The 21,735-nt window shown below is 40.5% G+C and overlaps 1 protein-coding gene across 3 annotated transcripts in view; it reads right to left on the bottom strand.

Annotated features, from left to right (window-relative positions):
* Positions 1-21,735, bottom strand: part of FHIT (fragile histidine triad diadenosine triphosphatase) — a 592,682-nt gene that overhangs the window by 128,306 nt on the left and 442,641 nt on the right. For all 3 annotated transcript variants that reach the window (XM_062585616.1, XM_062585617.1, XM_062585618.1), the window contains 2 exons: positions 16,310-16,455; positions 15,426-15,455 (listed from right to left, as the gene is read on the bottom strand). In XM_062585616.1, the coding sequence (XP_062441600.1) occupies positions 15,426-15,455; positions 16,310-16,455 (176 nt within the window). The remainder of the gene's footprint in view (positions 1-15,425; positions 15,456-16,309; positions 16,456-21,735) is intronic.

Raw genomic sequence — 21,735 nt, 5'->3', positions numbered from 1 at the left:
CCTTTTCTGTGAGATGCACAAAAATGCCGATGCCTCGGGCGCGGGGGAGCCGCTGGGTGAACACAGCTGCAGCGGGAGCTGCTGCGGGACTGCGCGTCACCGGCCACGCTTCAGCTCCTCGCCTCCTTGGGAAACAGGCACCAGGTCCCCGCCGACTGTTTTCACACCAGTATCATTGTGGTGACACCGAGGTTTTGGTCTCAAGTTTTTCTTTAAAAAGGAGAAAACTTGTTGGTTTGGGCTCAGACCAAAGTCCCAACTACGCCAATGAGCTAAGTCTAGTAATGGCCATAGCAGAGACTCTGGGGAGAGGAGGAAAGGCGGGCGAGCAGGGGACAGTCCTCTGCCGTGCTCACGCCCCCAGCAAGCTGCGGCTCAGAGGGACGCGGGATCCCTGCTCGGCTTGGGTTTGACCGCTGCGTGCCAGGCCGGCCCCCTGCACGGGGAACGTCACCTCTCGTTAGCCATGAGACTACCAGTCCTTCGGGACCGAGCTTGCTCAGAGCCTCGGGCAAGCGAGGCCGACTCTGGATCACGCAGTGTTTCGGAGAGCTGCCGGCGCGGGCAGACGGACCCTCCGCGTCCGCTGCACAGGGACGCGCCGCTCGCGGTCGCCGCTTCCGTTTGTTTTGTACGGGGAAGAGTAATTTTTGATTACGATAGCAACGTTTAAATGCAAACAGTCATGAGACTCTGAACATAGACTTGGGCTGCCCCAACGCGACCTGGATTCTAGTTCTTGAGGGCACTTAAAGTCTCTAAACACAGTCCTAGTCAAATTCAGCACTTCAGTCTGACGTAGGACTTGACCCTAACACAGCCTTGGCCTGAGGGCAGGAGTACCAGCCAAGCAAGACATACTAACACCTACGTTATGACAAGATAACCTCTTTTTTCTTTATGAAAACTGAATTTAATTGCAGTTTCATTCATGATAATGACCTATATAATTTTCTATAATTGCATACAATTTATCTTTTCTTAATAAAAAAATGGAAATTAGCAAAGAGATAGGACACTGAAAATGCTTCATTTGAAACCTCTCCATTAATTATCAAGATGTCCAAATACACCATTTTGAGAACTGCACTTACAGAACATGACTAGACCTCATACCTTTTCCCATTTCTCTTTAAATTTTATTTTAATACAACTACTTAAAAAAAACCCAACACCCTATCCCAGGAGGTACTTTAGAAGCGAAGCTAATGGTATCCTAACAAAATGAGTAAGGGGTAACATACCCTTTCTCCTTCTAAAAAAAAGGTAACATTACTATCAACGTAAATGTGGATGCATGCTCTCAACTGATTAAATGAAGGTATTTGGGATTTAATTGAAGTCACTGGGATCTTCCCAGAGGTTCCAGTGGGCTTTGGATCAACCCCAATTTTTTTAAAAAACTCATTTTAGATTACATTAGTTATTATAATTGACATCAAGCTCCTCGTAACTAGCTCTGAAAGAAGCACCCAATGAATAAAACAAAACAAGCTAGACTTTGAAAAGAGTGGCATACCTGCTATATATTCGCAGATGACAATGATTAATAAAACCCAGTACAATACACTATATTTACCAAGTTTCACTTTATATTTGTTGACTTACTAAATTACTTTGACATATCTCCAGTTTATGTTCTATTACTGAAGAATAACTACACAACAGATGGCAGTGTTTTTGCATAACAGTTTTTTTCCAGCAGGTCAATCTACAAGGTGGTTATGCGGATTGATATATACTGGTAAGCATGGGGACCTTTTTTGGTAATACCAATCAATCATAAAGTCAGTCAGTCAACATAGTAACTTCTATACCAGCAAGGAGAGGTTTGAAAAATATGTATCATTACAGAGAATTCTTTAAAGAGAAAAACTGTAGTTCCAAAGCCTAAGACTGGAATGGAGCCAGCATACAGAAAAAGAGACTTCTAAATCAAACCTTTTTCAATAGATGGACTTCAAACCTTTGAATCTTCCAAAAATTTTAACAAAGAATCACTACTAAATTATACTGGAATTAATTAGGTATGTAATTAAATATGTATAGCTATACCTAGTCCAACTCTCAGCAATGAGCAATGGATAACTATGGACTATGATATGTCAGGTGAAAAAGTGGTATCTTGAAAATTTTGCAAATAATAAAGATTATTATAAACAGCAGTTTATGTTACTCTGCAAGCCATATTATTTACTTATTAAAAAAAACCCTCAAACCAGACCCCACGATTCTTGGAATTTAGTCAAAGATATTTAAATGAAAAGCTACATCCTCCCCCTGCACTGCACACTGAATCCAACTTTTGAACCTAGTGGGAATGACTTTGGTTGTCTTACCTCAGCCACCGCTCCGCAGTTCTACATAATGTGATGGGACCAATTAATAAATCAGAACAGTTTGATACTGTGTTAAGACAGAATGACTGTAGAGAGGTGGCAGAAAACGAGGCAGCCTGCAACTCAGGACACCTGGCTGCTGTCCCCCGTCCCAGCCTCAGGCTGTTGCATTACCCTGCACAGGTCGTTTCAATACCTGCATTTCAGTAATGGGAACAGTGACTCCTTCTGTGTTTGAGACCTATGAATACAAGACATTATATCAAAGTGAGGTACAATTGTTGCTTGCAGCTGATACAGATGATAAGCATGTTTTTAATTTGTCTGCGTTGACAAGAACTGATACTTGACACTCATTGATTTTCAGCCAGAGAGAAGGCTAATACTAAAGACTCTCTGCCAACGCCTTGAAAAGAAATTATAATGAAAGAGTTAACAAAACACTGTTATCTTGTGTTCTTCCTAGGAACGATATAAAAACAAAGTTCTGATTAATTGGTGCATATTTTGAAAAAAGAACATCTCTGGCATCCTATTCCAACCCATGACTGCCATTAGGGAGGGCAGCGAACAGCTGTTTTCAATGAGAAATTCTAGCTTGTCTCTGTGGGTGAGTATTTCTATTTGTGATGTACCCTGCTTAGTGCCAGACCACTAATTTTTAGTAATGCAGGCTCTGTCTTTGAGGCACAAAAAGGGTGAAGTGGTGTAATAATTTGGAGGTTGAAAATTCTCTGCTTGATGCCTCCCATAGTAAATTTGACCCTGGAATATTAAGGGGTGTTAAATAAATTGGACAAAGAGGTGTTTGGGGAGTAAAAGTGCCAGACATACTGCCATGAATGAGCAATTAGATGTTCACGAACTAGCTTATCACAAATTACACGCCTACAATATCTATTACTGTAATGACCTTGAAAGTCGACTCGTATTCTCCCTTAACCTAATGAGCATGCTGAGTATAATCAATTACGTCTGCAATTAAAATTATAATTTGTCTAACAAACTCTTCTTTGCTTTCAGACATTTTTTAACAAAGCCTGTTACACACTGGTAAAAGATAAATATTAATTTTCTGTTGTGTTCTCATTTTTTCACTTACTCTGTGGCTAATTTATTAAACCATGTTACCTCTCTCCATTATTTCTTAAGTTTTCAGCAAAATTTAGTAAAGTTTCAGTCCTGAATGTCACAGGATAATTATAATATTTAACAGCAATTTATCATTTCCCAATAGGGTTTACAAGCTGCCTTTGCCTGCCGACTGAAATTTGTTTGCACATACCACGCAACAGTTACTGCAAGCTTTTTATTCCTGCATAACACACACGCCCCCAATTGGGTTGTTAAACTGAAGGGACCAGACGACGTTCTGCTAAACAGAGCTGACATTCGTTTGCCAGCCTGGACCTGCTGAGGTCAACTCAACCCAACGCAAGCAAAATATAGCCCTAGCCATTAACAAACTAGATGTCACTGCAGCTATCTTGCAGTCTGCTGCTGATTATAGAGTCAACCAACTAGGCAGTAACAGAACAACTTTTTTTGCTTACGTGCTCAGGTGTTCAACAAACACTGGCAATGATTAGTAAGGCAATTCAACACATTAATCATCATAAAATTGAAAGAATTGGAAAAGATGCTTTAAAAATGAGTGCACATATTTTGTGCAAGGAACAAGCTGTGGGACCTCTTCTAGCTCGCAAGAAAAGATGTTGAGCACAGCCTTCACTCATCTCCCATGTGACTGGTTCAAAGCTTCCAAAGCGCTGAACCTCTGTGCCGAGATCAAAGAGTTTTGAGCTGAGCCACATCTCTCTAAAGGGTCATTGCTTGAACATTCCTATCGGTCACTGCCATCACTTCGTGTCACCTGCGAGCAGCACCCAGCAGCAAACCGTTCTCCCAGTGCAGGGATGAAGAACTCGGCTGGTTCTGCACTGCAAAAGCAACGGCTTGGCTTCAGTCAAGCAAAGGCTGAGATTCATAACTGCAAGCATAGGTCTTGAGGGCATCACACAAGAACGCTCTACCAGGTAGCGTCGCCCTAAAATAGTGCTCTGCCCAAGGCAATCTGCTCTACTAAACCCAAGAGCTGCCTAGGTGCAGTGAGGTAGCTTGGTGATGGCACGTTCCAGGGCTCACCCGCAACGCAAAGCACGCCTGGGTCCATGTGGAGGTGCGCGCGCACGCAGGCAGGCTCAAGGCTTTCAACGACGGAACAAGCAATCTGTCTGCCAGCTTCAGTCCGTTGCCGACAAGCCCAGCAAACGCAAGCAAAACACAGCCCGAGCCGTTAATGAACTAGAAGTCATTGCTCTTTTCTTGCAATCCGCTGTTAATGATGGAGCCAAGCAGGCAGGCGCCTCCCCGAGCTCCCAATGCCCTCAGGGCACTGCTGCGTGCCACAGCCCTGTGCCGGCAAAATACGCCCAGGGGTTTCTCGCTTAGCACAGCACTGTTTGGGCACTTGGCATTTTTCATGCAGAATGGAATTAGCTGGAAGACTCATTTCCTGTTCCCACTATCTGCTTTTAAAATTCCCAACCAAGTAAAAAAAGATCAAATTCAAGAGCTTTATTTGATTGCTTTCCTCTCCAGCGCACCTTTCTTCTAGGACTTTCACATACTTTATTCTTAACGCCGTCTACAAAATATTGATGTCTACCTCAGAAGTGAAGAATGATGAAGCTCAGTTATTTATATGAAATGAATTAAATTTCCCACAGAAATGAGTTTTGTTTCCTCCAGATTTTGCATCTTTGTCATGCGCTACACCTGGATTCAGGCCTAGAGAATGACTGACTACCACAGAACAGCTAAAACAGCAGGAAATGGGAAAAAAGGCCAATTCAGGTACAGAAATGCTCATGATTCGCTCGTCTTAACATGCTTTAGACAATGAATAAACTACCCTATATTTTGTATTTATTTTTGCCAACAAAATCTAATCAAAGTTCATTTTTCTAGAAACTCAATAGTTGCACTAAATTAGATCACATAGAAAATTAAATCATAAATCCCTGTAACTAGGCCGCCTGTGCTCTAAAACACAACTTTGCTCTCCTGAGCACCTCACTTCAGCCTGAGAGTCTAAGCTTCAAAACTACTTATGGATTTGATCATTTAATAACATGAAACAAGTAATTGTTTGGGGGAAAAATTATTATTTAATTAGGCCTTACTGGTAATCAATAGCAATCTATTAATTCGTTAATTTGCATATCTTGTTTTTACACAAGTCCACAAATTCTATTAAATAGATTTTTTTCTTTATTTATGCACTTTCTATCCTCACTATGCAAAAGAAGGTGCTCAAACTGTATACATTACGTAGAGCAAATAACTGAGCAGCAGGAATACATGTATGCCCTATAGAAATGACTGCAGGATAAGATTTAATATTGAAAACAAGGAAAAGAAATAAAACAACAGGGCCTATTCTCCACAGGATGCAGGCATAATTCTCATTAATGTTAATGAAAGATATTAAATGTATGTGCACTGGGGGGAGTTTATTAGAACCTAATAAATTCTGGGATTTTTCCTTACTTCTTTTCCCTGATACTTACCATATGAGTCAAATTATTTGGATGAAAAGGAGGATATTTAAAAAAAAAACATAAAAACAACACACATCAAACTGTGCTTCCCAGGTTATTTTGTTCAAATGCTACTTTGCATATGTAATTACTAGATTTACACATATAAATAATAATTGCAGGAACAAATTATAAACTGTATGAAGCCAAATAGATGCTTATTACAAATAGAGCCAAAATTTTTGTACGCAAAATCTCCATTGATTTAGTCTATGTATTTTCACAAGTGAACTAAACATGCTTTACCAGGGAAGAATCTGGCCCCAGACACAAAGACTATTCTATTTGCCTGAGACCAAAGAGAATCAAATGCAGGTTACAGATTCATATTGTAACATAGCAAAATTCTAAATCCGGCTCAGGATGGCCTCATCAAAAGGTCATAAATGAAAGAATAAATGAAAGAGCGGCCTGGGTTCAGCTCAGAGATAACTTGCTCGCAGAGAAAGCCTTCTACTAAATATGGTGTGAACTGGTTCTCTGCTTACCCTGGGCAGACAGACCATCCCCTAATGAAAACTCCTGTCCGAAAGAGCTGAGCCATGCTGTACAGCACGGTGAGAAAACACCGCAGTGTTTTTCTCTTGAATACCTTCTCAATGGAGAACTAACAAAGCTCATTCACCGACCTTTTAAAACAAAGGCTACGTCTGGGTATTATCTTACATCAAATACTAAAAACTGTATCTGAAATCAAGCAGAGGAATTTAATGCTCATGAAATCAGGCAGAGAAATTCAGCGTTTCAGATTTAAATATTTTTTAACAACAAGATCGAGACACTCATTCACATGAGCACTTTCTGTCTGTCTAGTTTATTTTCTTCCAGCCTCTCTCAGAGAGCGTATGGATCAGCAATGCCAGGCAGCCACCATGGAATGAAGATTTTCAGGGTAGCAATGGATAAGCTAACTGGAAAAAAGTATAAGTGGAAGAGGAAAGAAAATGGTTTGATTATTCAGAGGTAATAAGCTAGAAGATTACCAAAGGAGAACCGATTTTTCTCCTTCGAAAGGCCTGAGCAGTCTAGCAAGCACAGGACGCCTTTCCAACCTCCCAGCTTTACATCAGGGCATAGATTTCCTTGCCCCTGGCTGCACTGCCTCGCTCTGAAATGCTGGTGGGCAGCATTTATTTAGAAGAGATGTATGTGCATGGAGACACTGCATTTGGCACTGGTCTTTGCAAATGGGTACAGACAGAAATGAGTTTGTTCTGACTGCATACATCAGTTCTGGTCTGGAAGTAGGGGCGCCATCTGAGCTCATGCTAACAAACCCAGTGAAAAGAAAATATTTGCCTGTTTGCATCTGTCCATGTAGACATAACCTTAATGAGTTTCATCCATGAGGAAAAACAAGCTAATTTCTCAGGCCTGTGGTTCCCGCTTAGGCATGCTGTCCCTTCTCATTGGGACTGCTGTAGTAAGGATGCACTTGACACCCTGCACCAAGCAATGTGCAATCACAGACATCTGAGAAACACAACTAGGTGAGACGCTGCCTTGTGGAATCCCCACGAGAGCAGCACTGCACAAGCTGCATGTTTTTCTTCCCATCACTACAAGCATCTGCAGAGAAAATGCAAAATACGACCGCAACACAAGCAGTGCACCGTTCATGTTCAACCTCAGAAATCGCTGTTCCAGCAATGTTTCCATCAACAGCCAGTGTGCGCTTTTCCTACCGCCAGCCAAATGAGGAGCAGCCATTTGATAAAAGCCTCCAGTGAACGGGTTAGAAAGGCATAGTTGAAATTGGTTCAAACTCCAGTTCAGCTTTACAGTGAACAGTAACTCTGTCTACGAGCAGTCCTGCAGAGAGCAGCTTTCGGGAGCGATGGAGGAAAGGAGGCTTGAGAGGCCTCTTGCCTTGTCGTGCAGAAAGCTTTCGACTTGTCCTGCCTGCCTTGCAAGGAGCACGATACAGAAATCACCACAACGTTCAGAACACTTAACATTATTTTATTTAAAAAGTAAAAATACTATGTACTCCTCAACCTGTCACCGAGGCTGGACCTGACTGAGCAAGTTTTATTCTATTATTTTAACCTTGGTTTTCCATTTGTAAATCACTTCCAAGAGAGGCTGTGCTTTCTGTAAACAAAAATCCTACATAGGCTAATGTGGTGCTGCCAGAACAGACTAATAAGCATGGATTAGGTCAGATGTACTTGCATCTCAGATGTGCTTAAAATTTCAAAAAGTTACAGGCCAGTGTAGCCACCTAATCCTTCACATGATAACATTTGCTTAGGAATACAGGGCTAGGAAAGACCTTCAATCCCCTGCTACCACATGCAAGAACATTACATAATCTCTTTCCTTATTTACTTCTCATTTTTAAGCAGCAAACTCCTTCAAGCTATGCAGGCTCTCTGGGGAGCTCAGGGACAGCTTTACGCAGACTGCTCTTTCTTTTTTGGAACGTGATGTAACTTTAAGGGGAAAAATATTGAGCCATCTTTACATTTGCTTTATTACTGCATTGATAAGGCTGCCAGGAGGCTGGTAAATGGGTTCCCTTTATCTGGCTGAAATTGGGTCATTAACATGCCAAATAAAAAGAGCAAAAGCACGGTGATTCTCTCCTTCCCTGAGAGACTCGGGAGGTCACCGCATCCAGCCTGACAGCTGAGACGCCAAAGTTTAACAGATCAGTAAACTGAAAACGCCTTTGGGCAAGAACATCCAACAAACTCAACCACGCAACAGCTTAAATATGGGTGAGTTGGTGCTTACAGAAGGCACGCTTGCAGGAGGGGAAGCAGTCTGTTTTGCTCATGACTCATGGCATCCCTCTTCATCCATCATCTGCATAGGAATAATTTTCTTGGGGCTCTTCTTAGGAGAAAGAAAAGTAGTACCCAGTATGTAGGAATGCCAAGATGAAACTGCAGAAGCCCATGAGGTCAGAACGCCAGCGTACAGCGTTCCGTTAGAAAGCACTACATTAATTTATAGAAAGAGTTATTCAAAAAACCTATTAAACTGGAATCGAGCTTTGCAACACTTGTTTAATAAATAATTTTCACCCAATGTAAAATACAGAACAGCATCAAATTACACATCTGAATTAAATGGGAAGGGTTTCACAGATAAGGTTTTGCACATTTCTTGGAGAGTTACATTTCACTTGAAAGCAATGTTTTGTAACCAAACAGAAAAAAGAAAGTAAGTACTCCCTGTAAAATGAAGAGGTTTATAAGATATGAGCTTGACAATGAGCGAAAAGTATTATGAATGAGATGGAGCCTGGAAAGAACTTCATACACTAACCACACAAATATTAATCAGCCAGCCTTGACTCTGATATTAATGATTTTAGACCTCATACATTGTCTGGGATTTATAGAGGTTTTGAGTTTACAGTACAATAGGGTATTTGTAGGACTTGCGCTCAAGAGTGGCATTTGATTGATTGCACATACTCAGGGACAGAGAATCGTTTAAATGCAAAACATATTGCTGTAACATGGGAACAAAGAAGTGAAAAATACTTCCTAATTAAAACTTAACATCTTTGATCCCAATCTCAGTCATGGTGGGGCAAATGAAGAGCAGCATCTAAGAGCAATTCAGGAATTTCTCAACACTCCTCTACATCTTACAATTCAGTAAAACAGAAAGGATTTGCCAGGGATGTTTTGTTTCCATGAACAAAAAGTTTTGATGTTGCCAAAACATCCTTAACTCTGGGGGTGTTTTTGGAATTAAACTGCTTAAGGAGAACATTCACCTAAGAAGTCCATATGGCAGGCAAGAAGAGCAGGATTAATAGCATGGTAAATTCTTCTCATTAGCATACTTCAGTACATGTCTTTGAAATTTCCCTTTTACTTTCCTCATTTTCAGTTGCTCATTTTTAATTCTATCTTTTTTCCTTACAGTCAAGTCCATACAGACTATGCTGGCTCTGTCTAGGGACAGAGCACGATACTACTTCACAAGTCAGGGTGTACTGCATGTCATGACACTCACTACTGGAAGTTCAAAATCATTCACATTCAGAAGCATCATAATTCACTGCTAAAGTGACTCTCTTAGAAACCTCTGTCCCCATCCCTTCAGGGAAGTTTGCAACCTGGTATTTCCAGATCAGACTTCATTATCCAGGTGATCATTTCCATTTATCAGTGCCTTGAGGCCTTTGGTATTCTCAGTCAGGATGGTGTCATGTCCATCAATTACTCGGTTTTGTTCACTTTCCCAATTTTTTTCCATCATCTCTTTCAGCCTTCAGAAAAAGCTCAAACTTTACATGAGTATGTATTGGCCAAAGACGCCTCTTGCTGTTCTCCCCCACTACCATGTTTTAATTACGGGAAGCAATCTGTACAAATTGCAGGAGCCTTAAGAGAGTTACTGTTTTCACTCTATGTCTTGCATATTATTATATTTATTAACAGAGGGGCTAAAGACCCGTTTGGAGCCTCTTTGGGCTATAAGCACTGCAAACAAAACCTAGTATTTTGTTCTTCCTGAAAAGCTTACATTTCAGTCAGAATCCAATTGTTATACATAAGGAATAAGAGCAAGGACCTGAGGAAGGGCAGAAGAAACTGGGACTGTAACACAGTTCAGAAATCATTCTTTAATTGAATCACTTAAGTTTTAATCTGTGTTTATGGGTTTCTGTTTTTGTTTTTAGAGGTTGGCCATCATTCCTAAGACACTCTTTTGGAGGCACTGTAGAAAATACAGGTCTTGCTAAAAGACTAAAAGGAGAATTAGATCAACATGAGGCAGATTCAGAGAGGGCCGTAAGGGCTTCCAGTGATGTGTGCAATAACACAGACTCTCCGGCTGCTCCACTGCTGCCCCCACCTTTGCAAGGCCCAGTACAGTCCTAGCTTTGCACACATACATCACTAATATCCCTCCCTCTCCCCCACCCCAAGCATCCCAGTCCAAGTGTAGTACCAAAATAGAAAGAAAATTATGAGCAGAAAACAGGCACAGCAATCTTGAGACTACCGAATTTGTAGTAACAATTAGCTATATTATGCATTCTCCAACTAAATACTATTCCTGTGTTTCTTAAAGCAATTCAAATAGACTACTGTACTTCATCAAATCATTTTTGGACATCTCACAAGCCTTCAAGGGAATCATACTTCTCCAGAGTGAAGCAAACAAGACCTTTTGTTCACAGGTTTCAGTAGAAAGATGTTTTTCAAAAACCTGTTGCTTCTTCCCATGTTTTTTTCTACTTGAAATTTTAAATTTGTTTAGAGACAAGAAAAATTTTTGCTTTTCTCTCTGATGTCACCTTTTTTTGTTGTTGTTAATAGCAGAAAGTGGCCTCTAATACTCTATTAAACAAGGATTTACATCTGCCAGACTGCAGGGAAAGCAGGCTGAGGCATCAAAAATATTGCCGTTAGTAAGTTTAATCCCTCTGATGCAATCAGTCTGCAATGTGATCTGATTAAATTTAAAGATTCAAGCCTGAAGTCCAGCATTCCAGCTCAACAGGGACAGACAGACAAACAGTATGAAAGAGAAGTCTGCTGTGAGCTTAAATAAACCCTGGACTTCTCAGTTCAGGTTAAGATTTCTGAAGAATGCAAGCCAGGTGGATTGATTTAACAAAGCATTAAAAAACCATCTGGGAAAGAAAAACATGCACATCAAAAAAAAAAAAAAAAAATAGTGAGGCAATCTTCTCAGTGTAAAATAATTAGTGGAATGTGTGACACACAAGATAGATAGGTTTCTGCACATATACTCACACTGCCACCATCAGCCTCACTTCTCCATTTATTTAGGTGAACCTGTAACTGGCAAACTGGCAGATACTCATGAACCACAGCGCAGGTGCTGAGACTTTGATACTGCTGCAAAATAGACTATGTGTTTGTATGCATTTGTGCAATGGACACTTGCTGTGCAATATTATCTTGTCTCTGCAGATAAATTAGTTGTATCATGCTCCTGCCAGCTTGATTTGTTTAGCCTTTATGGAGTACAGAGTGCATGGAGTTCCTTGTGATTGAATCTCACATAAAAGGTAAAGCTGAGAGTTTATTCGACAGTATGCTATACATCCACCAAGGCAGCAAGAGCATTTGCTGACTTGATGTTGGAAAGAAGACTATCAAATATACTGGGGAACATCTTGAAATGTCACTCACTTGACGTAGCATTAAGAGTCCTGCATCTTGATGATTTTCCTAATCCATGAAATTGCCTGGATATTTGATCTCAGACAGAACCAGTGAGAAGCTCACCCTCCAGTCCTAGCACAAGGACACCGCAGGCTTTACGTTCTCCAAGAAAAACAAAGCTCAAAATTGAAGAGATAAATATTCTTTAAGAGAAGATCACAAACCATTTCTTCCCTTTCACAAGAAGGGAGAAGAAAAATATCGAAAATGTGTTTAATGTGCTGGAAGATGGTTATGCTGCTGACACACTGCTTGGAGATGCTTGGGGTCTCTGCTGTAAGCAGGTGCAAGGACCTCACAATACAACACAAAGCGTGCAAGTCTGCGAACACCTTTGGAGAGGGGCATCTGTCCCTCTCGTAAACAGGCTGGAATGAACAGAAACTGTGGGCAGCTATGAAAGGGATTTTAAGTAACATACTGTATTACTTTATACTCTGAGACTACAACTTGGCGTAAAATTCTTACAAACATATTCTTTCTAGTTGCTAAAGTGTGAGCAAAGATCCACCTCCAGTTCCGTATTTTTGGTGAGCTGAGGGTCAGGTATAAATACGGTTTCTTCCAAAGACCCACGTGCAAACACATGGGCCCCAGGAATGGGAGGATTTGAAAGAACCACCACGGGTCTCCCTAGAACTCTGTTCCTCAGCCTCTGCTAACTTGGATCAAAGGAGGACAGTATTCAAAAGCAGTGAAGTGCAGCTATAATGGATCTATGTGTTAAGAGGATAAACAGCCTCTTGTTAGGTACACGAGAAGATTTTAATCCCACAGTGCTACAAGGCGCTACTGAAGTATCCCCATATTACAGTTGACAGAAACCTGCACACACCAGCAGGTTTCACAGCAGCACAAAATACATGTAGCCTGGTGTACAATAGCTTATAATTGATTTCCATCAAAAACCATACTGAAAAAGTAATCTCTTTTATATCTGGTATATACACAGCACATATAATTTTAGATATCTCCACAGCTAACAAAGACCTGAGACTCATACCCAGGCTGAGGTCCAAGATCTTTCTTACATATGGGCTATAGTTCTTCCTTGTTGAGTAGAAAATAGACTTTCCTTAGCACATGCAGATAAAATTTCTCAAACAGTTTTTGTTTTCAGTCAGGCTTGTAGCTCTTTTGATTCTGTAGTCAAGTTTTGCACTAATCAGTTTAATGGCCACTACTCTCCTGCCTTCCTGTAATTCCTCACGTAGCACATGTAAGTCTATATTTATATAGGTATACAGAATCATACAAAATAGAAATGGAAGCGACTCTGGAAGCCATCTGGTCTGTGCCCCTGCTCAAAGCAAGATGAGCTACACCTAATTAGCTCCTGACAAACGCTTGCCTACTCTATTGAAACCGTGATTTGACAAACTCCCTTGGATATTTATTGTGATGCTTAGCTATTCTTATTATTAGAAAGTTTTTTCTAATATTTAGCCTGTTCCAGAAATTTTAATTAAAAGGTCCCTTAGAGGAAGACTGGATGACTGTGCATGGTTATACATGAGGAAAAAACACTTACCAAAACACCTGAGACACTGAATTTAAGGTTCATAAAATATTTGTAGATTGCATAGGTGGATTTTAAAACTTTCTGATTCAAAGCAATTTAAATGGAACCAGCTATTTATGCACCCTCCTTATTATTCACTTTAAAGGAGATCTTGATCACAGTAATTTCTTCCCCAATGCAAGTTTTCAAAGCTCTAAATTCTTTGAAGAAAATAATTGTTGGCATTTTTGGATGATAAACATCCCAGAGTGATGATGATAAATTACAGTGTTGCCCAATGATGCAGAAAAGCAGAAAAATGCAAACTGCTAACCTCTGATTCATGAATACCCACTCTGTATTATGGAGTCCAGGGGTTCACAGCTTTACTAGTGGGTCACTACGTATTAAAAGTGTGTGAAGAAACCACTAAGGGTGTCTACCATTTGGCAATTTACTGGATAAACTAACATTTAATGCCTTTTGTCTCCAGTATGAGTATAAAACTGTACAGAATTTCTTGCCTTTTTAAGATGACATAAGCATTTGTTATAGTTCACAATCGAACAAGATGTGGATTGTTCACATTTAGTTTTGCTCACTCACACAGCAATTTTCCTCGCTTCTTAATATAAACACTTCTACAAACCTTGTCTTTATAAAGAAAAAAATATTTGTTTGAAATATTAAAAGAAATTTGGGAGGGGGGTTAACAACAAAACTTACTTAAGAAAGTATTTAAACTGCAAGACTTTACTTATCCTCACATTCCCACTGAAGTCCAGCCAATGTACGTTAACTCAAAAGCTGAGCAATCTGCTTTGTCGCAGCACTGCAGTAAATTGTGTTACCTTCCTTCCTCACTCCTGAGCTTCCCAAGGCTTGGGAATTTTCTAATTTCTTCTTCTCTCTCCCTATCATCTCTCTGCTTAATATTAAAGCAAGCAACAAGAAAGAGTAGGAAAGGTAAGGTCAATACAGCAAATTGGAAAGAAGTAAAATGCTTTCATATGCCATCACTTGGTTGTTAGAGTAATCTTAATCAGCCCAAACAGCTTCTCTGAGCCATATAATATGATTTTACAAAGTGCTAACCCATAGCCGTATTTGACTTTCTTTTGATTCAAAATGTAAAGAATAGCCTTTATCTAATGTTCGGGCATATAATCTAACTACACGGGCATTTGCATTTGCATTACGAGGCAGTGAAACATGGCTGGAGAGCCATCTTGGGTGTTATCTATGTTATTACTCAAGTGGAGAGTATAATCATAAATCCTTCCCTCCTCCTTTTTTTTCAGAAGTACTCTTAAAATCTGGTTTTAGGCTTCACTGTCTCCATTACATTTGAACTTTAGTAAAAAGAATGTGACACAAATACATAGAGAGAAAGCACAGACAAAAGGTGTATTTTTATAATGTTGTTCTGTTTAACTGTTGCTATAATTAGCTACAACTCATTAGGCAATAAACAGGCAAACAAAGAGATTATGAATGGAATGGCAGTATTTTCTCCCTAAAACAAACAAAAAACTTAACCAGATGCCGCTTTCCTATGGCGTTCCTTGCATAAATACAGCCAGCAGCTGAGAAAAGATATTTTTGTGATTGAAAACTTTTGTCTAGAAAAGAAGGGACATAAACATCATCCTGTGCAATTTCAATAAAAAGTATTTACAGCGACTGCACACTCGGGATTCTTCTGTTCTCAAGGATAAAATAACAATACAGCAATGCTCTGCAGATGACTAGTTTTCCTCTTTTATTAGTTCTTATAATTGTCTCTTAATTTGTGTCCTTCATAATAAGCACTCACCTTCACCGTTTGTCCAGCTTCAGGGCCATCCTGTAGGCAGAAAGAGAAGTCTCAAGTTAGAGGAACTAACAAGGATCCCATGGCGATTCAAAAATATCACTCATTAATAATTTACATCCAATTTCATTGTATGTTAATTTAGCATATTCTCCTGGGCACCACTCAACACAGAGCTTGTGGACTAGGTGTCTTTTCATATCAGGCCACGGCAAAGTGAGAAACTGTATCTTAGAAGTAAAATACAGAAATCATGGTTGTTATTTTTCATGCTTTCAGATCGTGTTTTTAAATAGCTCACAATAGGTTTCTGATCTTTGCGAATATAAAATCAGAGATGTAAGTGATGCTTTAATGAAAGCATGCTTACTTAAAGTCTTATTCCAATAAAATGGGCTTAGTCTCCTGATCCGTTTTGAACAGTTCTTTTTTGGTATAAAGGCAGCAAGTACAAATGACTGAAAGGTCAGACTGGATAACATATTACATGGTTATGTCTCTCTGGTTACATTTGAATAGATGTGAGGAGGAGTTACCTCGTTGCCTTGAAACCAGTAGGTTACCTGCTGAATGTGAAGATGTGGTTGCCTTCTCTGGAAGGTCAACCCTGCAGACATTTCCTCGGCGGTGTAGTATGTACTGAAATACTCACAGATAAACACTGCACTTGGGAACGTTTCCAGGCTTAGCCCAAAGTTTTGCAGTTATTAATGAGCCAAACTTTTTCGCTGTTTCGCCTGTTAACTTCCTCCAATGGCAAATTTGGCAGACTGCTTTGCACTGTGTAAAGCATTTATTGCCCCTTAAAATGTGAATGTCCTTTTGTCATTGGGTATGGGAAGAAGGTTGGAAGCTTGATAAAATAAACCATTGACTGACTGACAAACCTGAATGGAAAAGGTGAGTGAGGTGCCACAGAAGTGCTTCTCCACCACATCGCCAACCCTTTGCGCCGTTTGAAATAAATCAGCCACTTCCTCAGGATGCAAATCACGGAAACGCTCCACTGGCCGCAGAGGGCAAACAAGGACATCTGAAGTTGGTACTGTTAAGGCACAAATGCAAACTGGAGTGGCCAGAAGACTAAATGCCCCACTCCCCACCTGTAGCCTCCTTCAGGTCACCTTTTAACTGCCTCTGAACTCTTCTTCCTCTGAGGATTACAGTAAGAACAACTAAAACATGAAGCTGAACACAATGTTCATAACCCTTCCCAGTTTCCTCGGACCCCTTAGTCATGGGTCAAATGACTAATGAGGTCATAGAATGTTATTACTGAGACATCTTAAGGAGAATATTCTAAATTTTCACAGAGACATCATTTTGAACTACACAGAGAGGTGCTAGGATCTTAGATCCCAGAAAGTCAGAGAAGGCCAAAGGATTTTAAAGTGATTTCAAGCGTGTGATCTGTGACAGCAAGTTTTCAATGCTTTTTCATATACTTGGTACATATTTTTGAAAACCTTGATCCTATGCCTCTAACTTTAGGTAATTAAATTTGAATATCCAACACTTTGCTGATAATACCAGGTCATTTATTCCTACCTTACAATAATTACCATTCGCTGGGAGTGCTCCCCTGTTATAAACACATGTCTTTAGCAACACAGTTAGGTAATGAAGACTCTTCCCTTCTAAACTCTGTGTTCCCTACACTACAGATATACTCCGATTCTATTCTGCCTTGTGATAACAGCGCTTCATGAGTCAGTGAAATGAAGCTATAAAGTAAACAAAGGAAGGACACGGACACTATTCACCGTCACCCGGCCCACTGTGTTCACAGACATAAATAATTGCTATGATTCCTCAAGTGAAAGCCAATTTTGTAACACGGCTAATAAGGTCCCGAATTCTTAGTAAAGCCTCAGTTGTGTAAATCCAACAAGCAAGCGCTTGGGACTTGACTCTCATCTCAATTCCCTGCAGATGGGATATTTTTTTCCCCCGACTTGCAGGATCATGTTTGCAGAATAAAGACCTTAAATATCACCTCTAACACCACTTGAACTTTCAGAACTGAAGGCTATGAAAATTAACAGCTTGTTATTTTTTCAGTCTTAAAATGAGTGCTCAAGGACTATTTGAAGAAAATTAAGCTCCATGCCATTGTATTACAGTAGTATTTATTTTTGCAACATCTTGAAGCCTGCAGGTATTCAAAAAACAGTATCTATACACTATAAATGTACCTAGGAAATGCTCTGTAGTTAACAGATTTACACAAAGGTTACACCAACCTGATTTCCAAGAACCCTGCAAGATATTTGAAATAAAGCTTAATATGTGCAAAAGATGATTTATTCCCATAAACAAAGAAAGAATACATTCATGTTCCCAGAGTTTATCATAGGAATCACACTTATATTTCTGACTGGAGGAAAAAAGCAGACATTTTCTGGAAGTAAAGACGTAAAGGTGAGTTTTTGATCATTTTTCAAGGTCCAGAGGAGGACAGACAATATTGTAATGGATATCTGCTTAACCGGGAGCAGATTGTTCCAAAGAGCTTCACAGCCAGCAGCTCTCTTTGCTTACAACAGAACAGGAGACGTCTGGCTCCAGCTTTGGTGTTAAGTTGCTTTAAAAACTCTGGCCTTTATTTGTTTAGTGCAGCATTATCTATGCCTTCACTGCTCTCTTTTTCCCTTGTTGTAGCTCACAGCATTAAAAAATTTTCAGAAAGAAGAATTGCGTATTAATATTTGTTTAGTAAACAGGTAGTTGGAAATAAACTGATCTTGGACTGGGAGAAAATGAGTTTTGTGGGTTTTTAGTTGTAAGAGGCTGTGCCTCTCGGCAGCTACTGGGCTTAACAGAACTCCTGCAATGTCTTTGTGTGCAAAGCACCTCCATAAAGGAGGCTGTCGGCTGCATCGGGGCCCACGGGAAAAGCTCAAAACTTGCTCGGCAGACCTGATTTCCATGCTAGGGATAAAGGAATAGAAAAACTAATTAATTTTACTCATAAAAAAGAAATTCGTGTCAACAGTAAAACAGGAAAAAGGACATTTGTTTAATCTGAGTTCATTTTTCAAAAGGAGAGAAGAGAAGCTTTTACCCTTAGGGCACCTGATACTTAAGTAGATAATTATCCTTCTTCTGCAGCACTGCTTTATTATCATGGGTCAACGAACCATTTATAAATGAAGAATTTCCCCTCACTTACCTCTAGCAAAACTGCTGCTTACATTAGGGCAAGTTTCCTTTCCTCACCTAGAGCTTTTTCCCCAGCAGTTTCTCCCTCTCTGCAAGTCGCATGCCGCTCACCAACAGGCTCAGGGCCACAGCCACAAGCATGAATTTTTTGCATAAATCCAAGTTTCTACAACCTTGCATTAGCACTGCACCACTTGCCATGGTGACGCACTGTGAAAAACACGGGCTAAGCGGTGCTTGCGATAGCTTTTGCTCCCCTAGTGCAAAGCAGGTGAGAGCGGGTGACGCAAGGGCTCTTTGTGCCCGAGTCAGGACATCTGTTTTCTCTTCTTAATTCTGCCACTAAGCTGCTTTTTCATTTGAGTATGTTGTCTCTACCTCTCTCTCTCTCCCCCCTCTTCCACACTATATCTGTCTTATCTGTTTGGGTAGCGTTTGCCAGTTCGTACAATGGATTTTTTCTCATTCCACTGTGAGGCCCTTGGTTTATGCAGGGCTCCCACGCACTTCTGCAATCCCAAACGATGCGCCCATAAACCACATCGCTCCCTGAAAAGAGCTGTCACTTTCTCGTTACGTTACCAAGGCTCATTTACAACTCAAACTAGATTTTAACCATATTTCTGTCTTCGAACATGATAAATAATTCAAAGGCATAATCACACACTGGAGCATCTTTACTGAACTTTCCATCATTTCAAAATAATTCTACAAAGAATAATGATAGAAATTCTGAATCAGAGCTAAATTAACATGAGAATGTAATTAGGACAATATTCAAGTTATATTTAACTATGAATATATAAAAAGGCAAATATTAGAATGAAATCATGGATTTGAGGTCATTAGGAAAACAACCACCCACTGCAACTTTAAACTGGAGCTGGATAGTTTTAACACTACATCCTGTTCAGATTTTAATGCCCGATCCATCTCAAAATATCTCCCAAGTTTAAAATTAGATAACTGCCCATTACTTGCTGCAATTATCCCCTGAGAACACTGCTATGACTGTTGTGCTTCAGGTGACCGTGTGTTAACGATGCCCGCGAACGTGATGCAGTACGTAGGTCTAAGCGCAGTAACTCCCTAAACAGAAGCATCTCCTGCCATCCGAGACTCCCACGGGCGCGCAGAAGGGCAGGAGGCTCCCGTACGCCCCGTGCCGTACCTGCCAGGCGGGTGCGATGCCTCGGTCATCTCGGGGCACCTGAAAGGGCCGTAGGTGCCTATGCCTGGACAACGGCCCCCTCAGCCCTACGGAGCGGCTCGGCAGGACGGACGGGCGCACAAGCACGCAGCGCAGCCACCACCTAAGGGCAGCGCTCTGCCAGGGAACATTTGAACTCTTTTGTGTTTCCTTTCACTTACCACCAAAATTAGCAATTTCATGATTTCTTCATTCATTCTAAACTACTGCTGGTGGTGTTTTTGAGCTTTGATGCACAGAGCGGGTGCATTTCCTTCAAACTCTCTGAGTCAGTCCACATCATTAAAATATATGCAATTAAATAAGTTGACTGTTCCATTCTAAGAAGTAAAAAACCTTTATACCTTATTATAATTTGTGATTGTATGTTCCTCTCTGTATGCATCTTGCAGGAGTCTCTCAGGGAGCCTTACCTTTTTTTCTAATCCACAACTCAACATGCACACCCTCGCACACGCTAAAGCACCATTACTGTTTTATTAAACAATTAGGAATGTCAATATTCTTCAAAGACTGCCAGTAGATACTAGGCTATTAACTCCAGCTATATGAGTGGAACTACATAACCATAAAGTAGCAGTGATGCAAAAGCAGATCAGACCTTGGTATTGTCAAGCCACTAACCTCAAACTAAGTTAAAAACTAAGAATGACCTGTGATTTTAGCAAGATCACTTGTCCTTATACGTTGGTCATCATTACCCAGTCCCTGCATGACCTTGGACAGGTTGTTGTTTAATCTACCAAAGCTTATGTGTCCCTCCTTAATTCTAGTTGACAACCTCTGCCTTTTTGCATGGCTTAACCAGTTTGAACGCAACAGCTGAGCCAGGATGCCAAAATGTGTGTGCCTGCTCTTGGCCCTTGAACAACTCAAGGTTGCAGACATTTCTCTAAAGCTCTTTCATTCTTTCCATGAGTTTCCTAGACCCTGGTAACTAGTGCCTTGAGACTGGCGTTCACCGGACTTAACTGCCACAGGCTCTGGAGAGGGCACCTAGATACTGGCAAATCTATGTTCAGTTTTGCCAAATGCAAGTACAATTTCCCCACGCACATCTACTTATCTGATGCTATACTCACACTGCAGATGACGGGCGACCACGGAAAACTGAGCATTTGTTAACCCCTTAATTGCTTTCAGCTGATCATACCAAGGTTACAGTATGACTGTGCATATCAAATTCTACAAGAAATGCAGCCCACATGGCCAGCAGCTGCATGCTGACCACTTCAAACACAATTTTCCTTTCACTAACACACAGAGCCAGAGGCTGAAATTCAAAGGCACAGTAGTGATTTTTATTTGCTTTATCTGAATTTCAACTTTGAAGGCCAGATTATTATAATTCTGTATTTAAGGTCTGATCCAGGCTACACATGCCATCAATAGGATTTTCATTAACTGCATGAAGTGCCCACCACAAATTTGCACAGGCACAGCAAAATTTTTACATATCTACTATAGCTTTCTAAAATTTTGACATGAAAATGCAGTTTAGTAAGACTGAAAAATTTGCCTAATAATTTTAAGGTTGGGACACGCATAAAAAATGACTTCTCCATGAACAGTCTGGAAAAGAAGTGAAGAAGAGAGGAGACGAGATGATCCTATACCATAGCATCTATGGAGGTTTTATATTGCTTCATGTATTTCACAGTTTTTTTTTTTTAACAACGTACAGCCCCAGAATTTCCCTGATGGCTGAATACACACCGCTCATTTGCAAAGGCAACTCTCAGCACAACCTCCTGCTGCAGAGATGAGGGCTTTGCTCATTTTAGGACTAGCACATGACTTTATCCATATAGACTGCAGAACCATGGACACGGCCACCATCTCTTTCTAAGGGGAGGACTATTTGAGAAATGTGTGGAAATGGCATTCCACAAGTGCAAGACTGCTCAGAAGCCAGTTTGACCCTCACCAAGGCAAGAAGAC

Source organism: Rhea pennata, chromosome 12 (genome assembly GCF_028389875.1).
Source record: "Rhea pennata isolate bPtePen1 chromosome 12, bPtePen1.pri, whole genome shotgun sequence".
In the NCBI taxonomy this organism is placed as follows: Eukaryota; Metazoa; Chordata; class Aves; order Rheiformes; family Rheidae; genus Rhea; species Rhea pennata.
The sequence above is the reverse complement of the archived record's forward strand: the minus strand, read 5'-3'. Positions and strand labels throughout refer to the sequence as shown.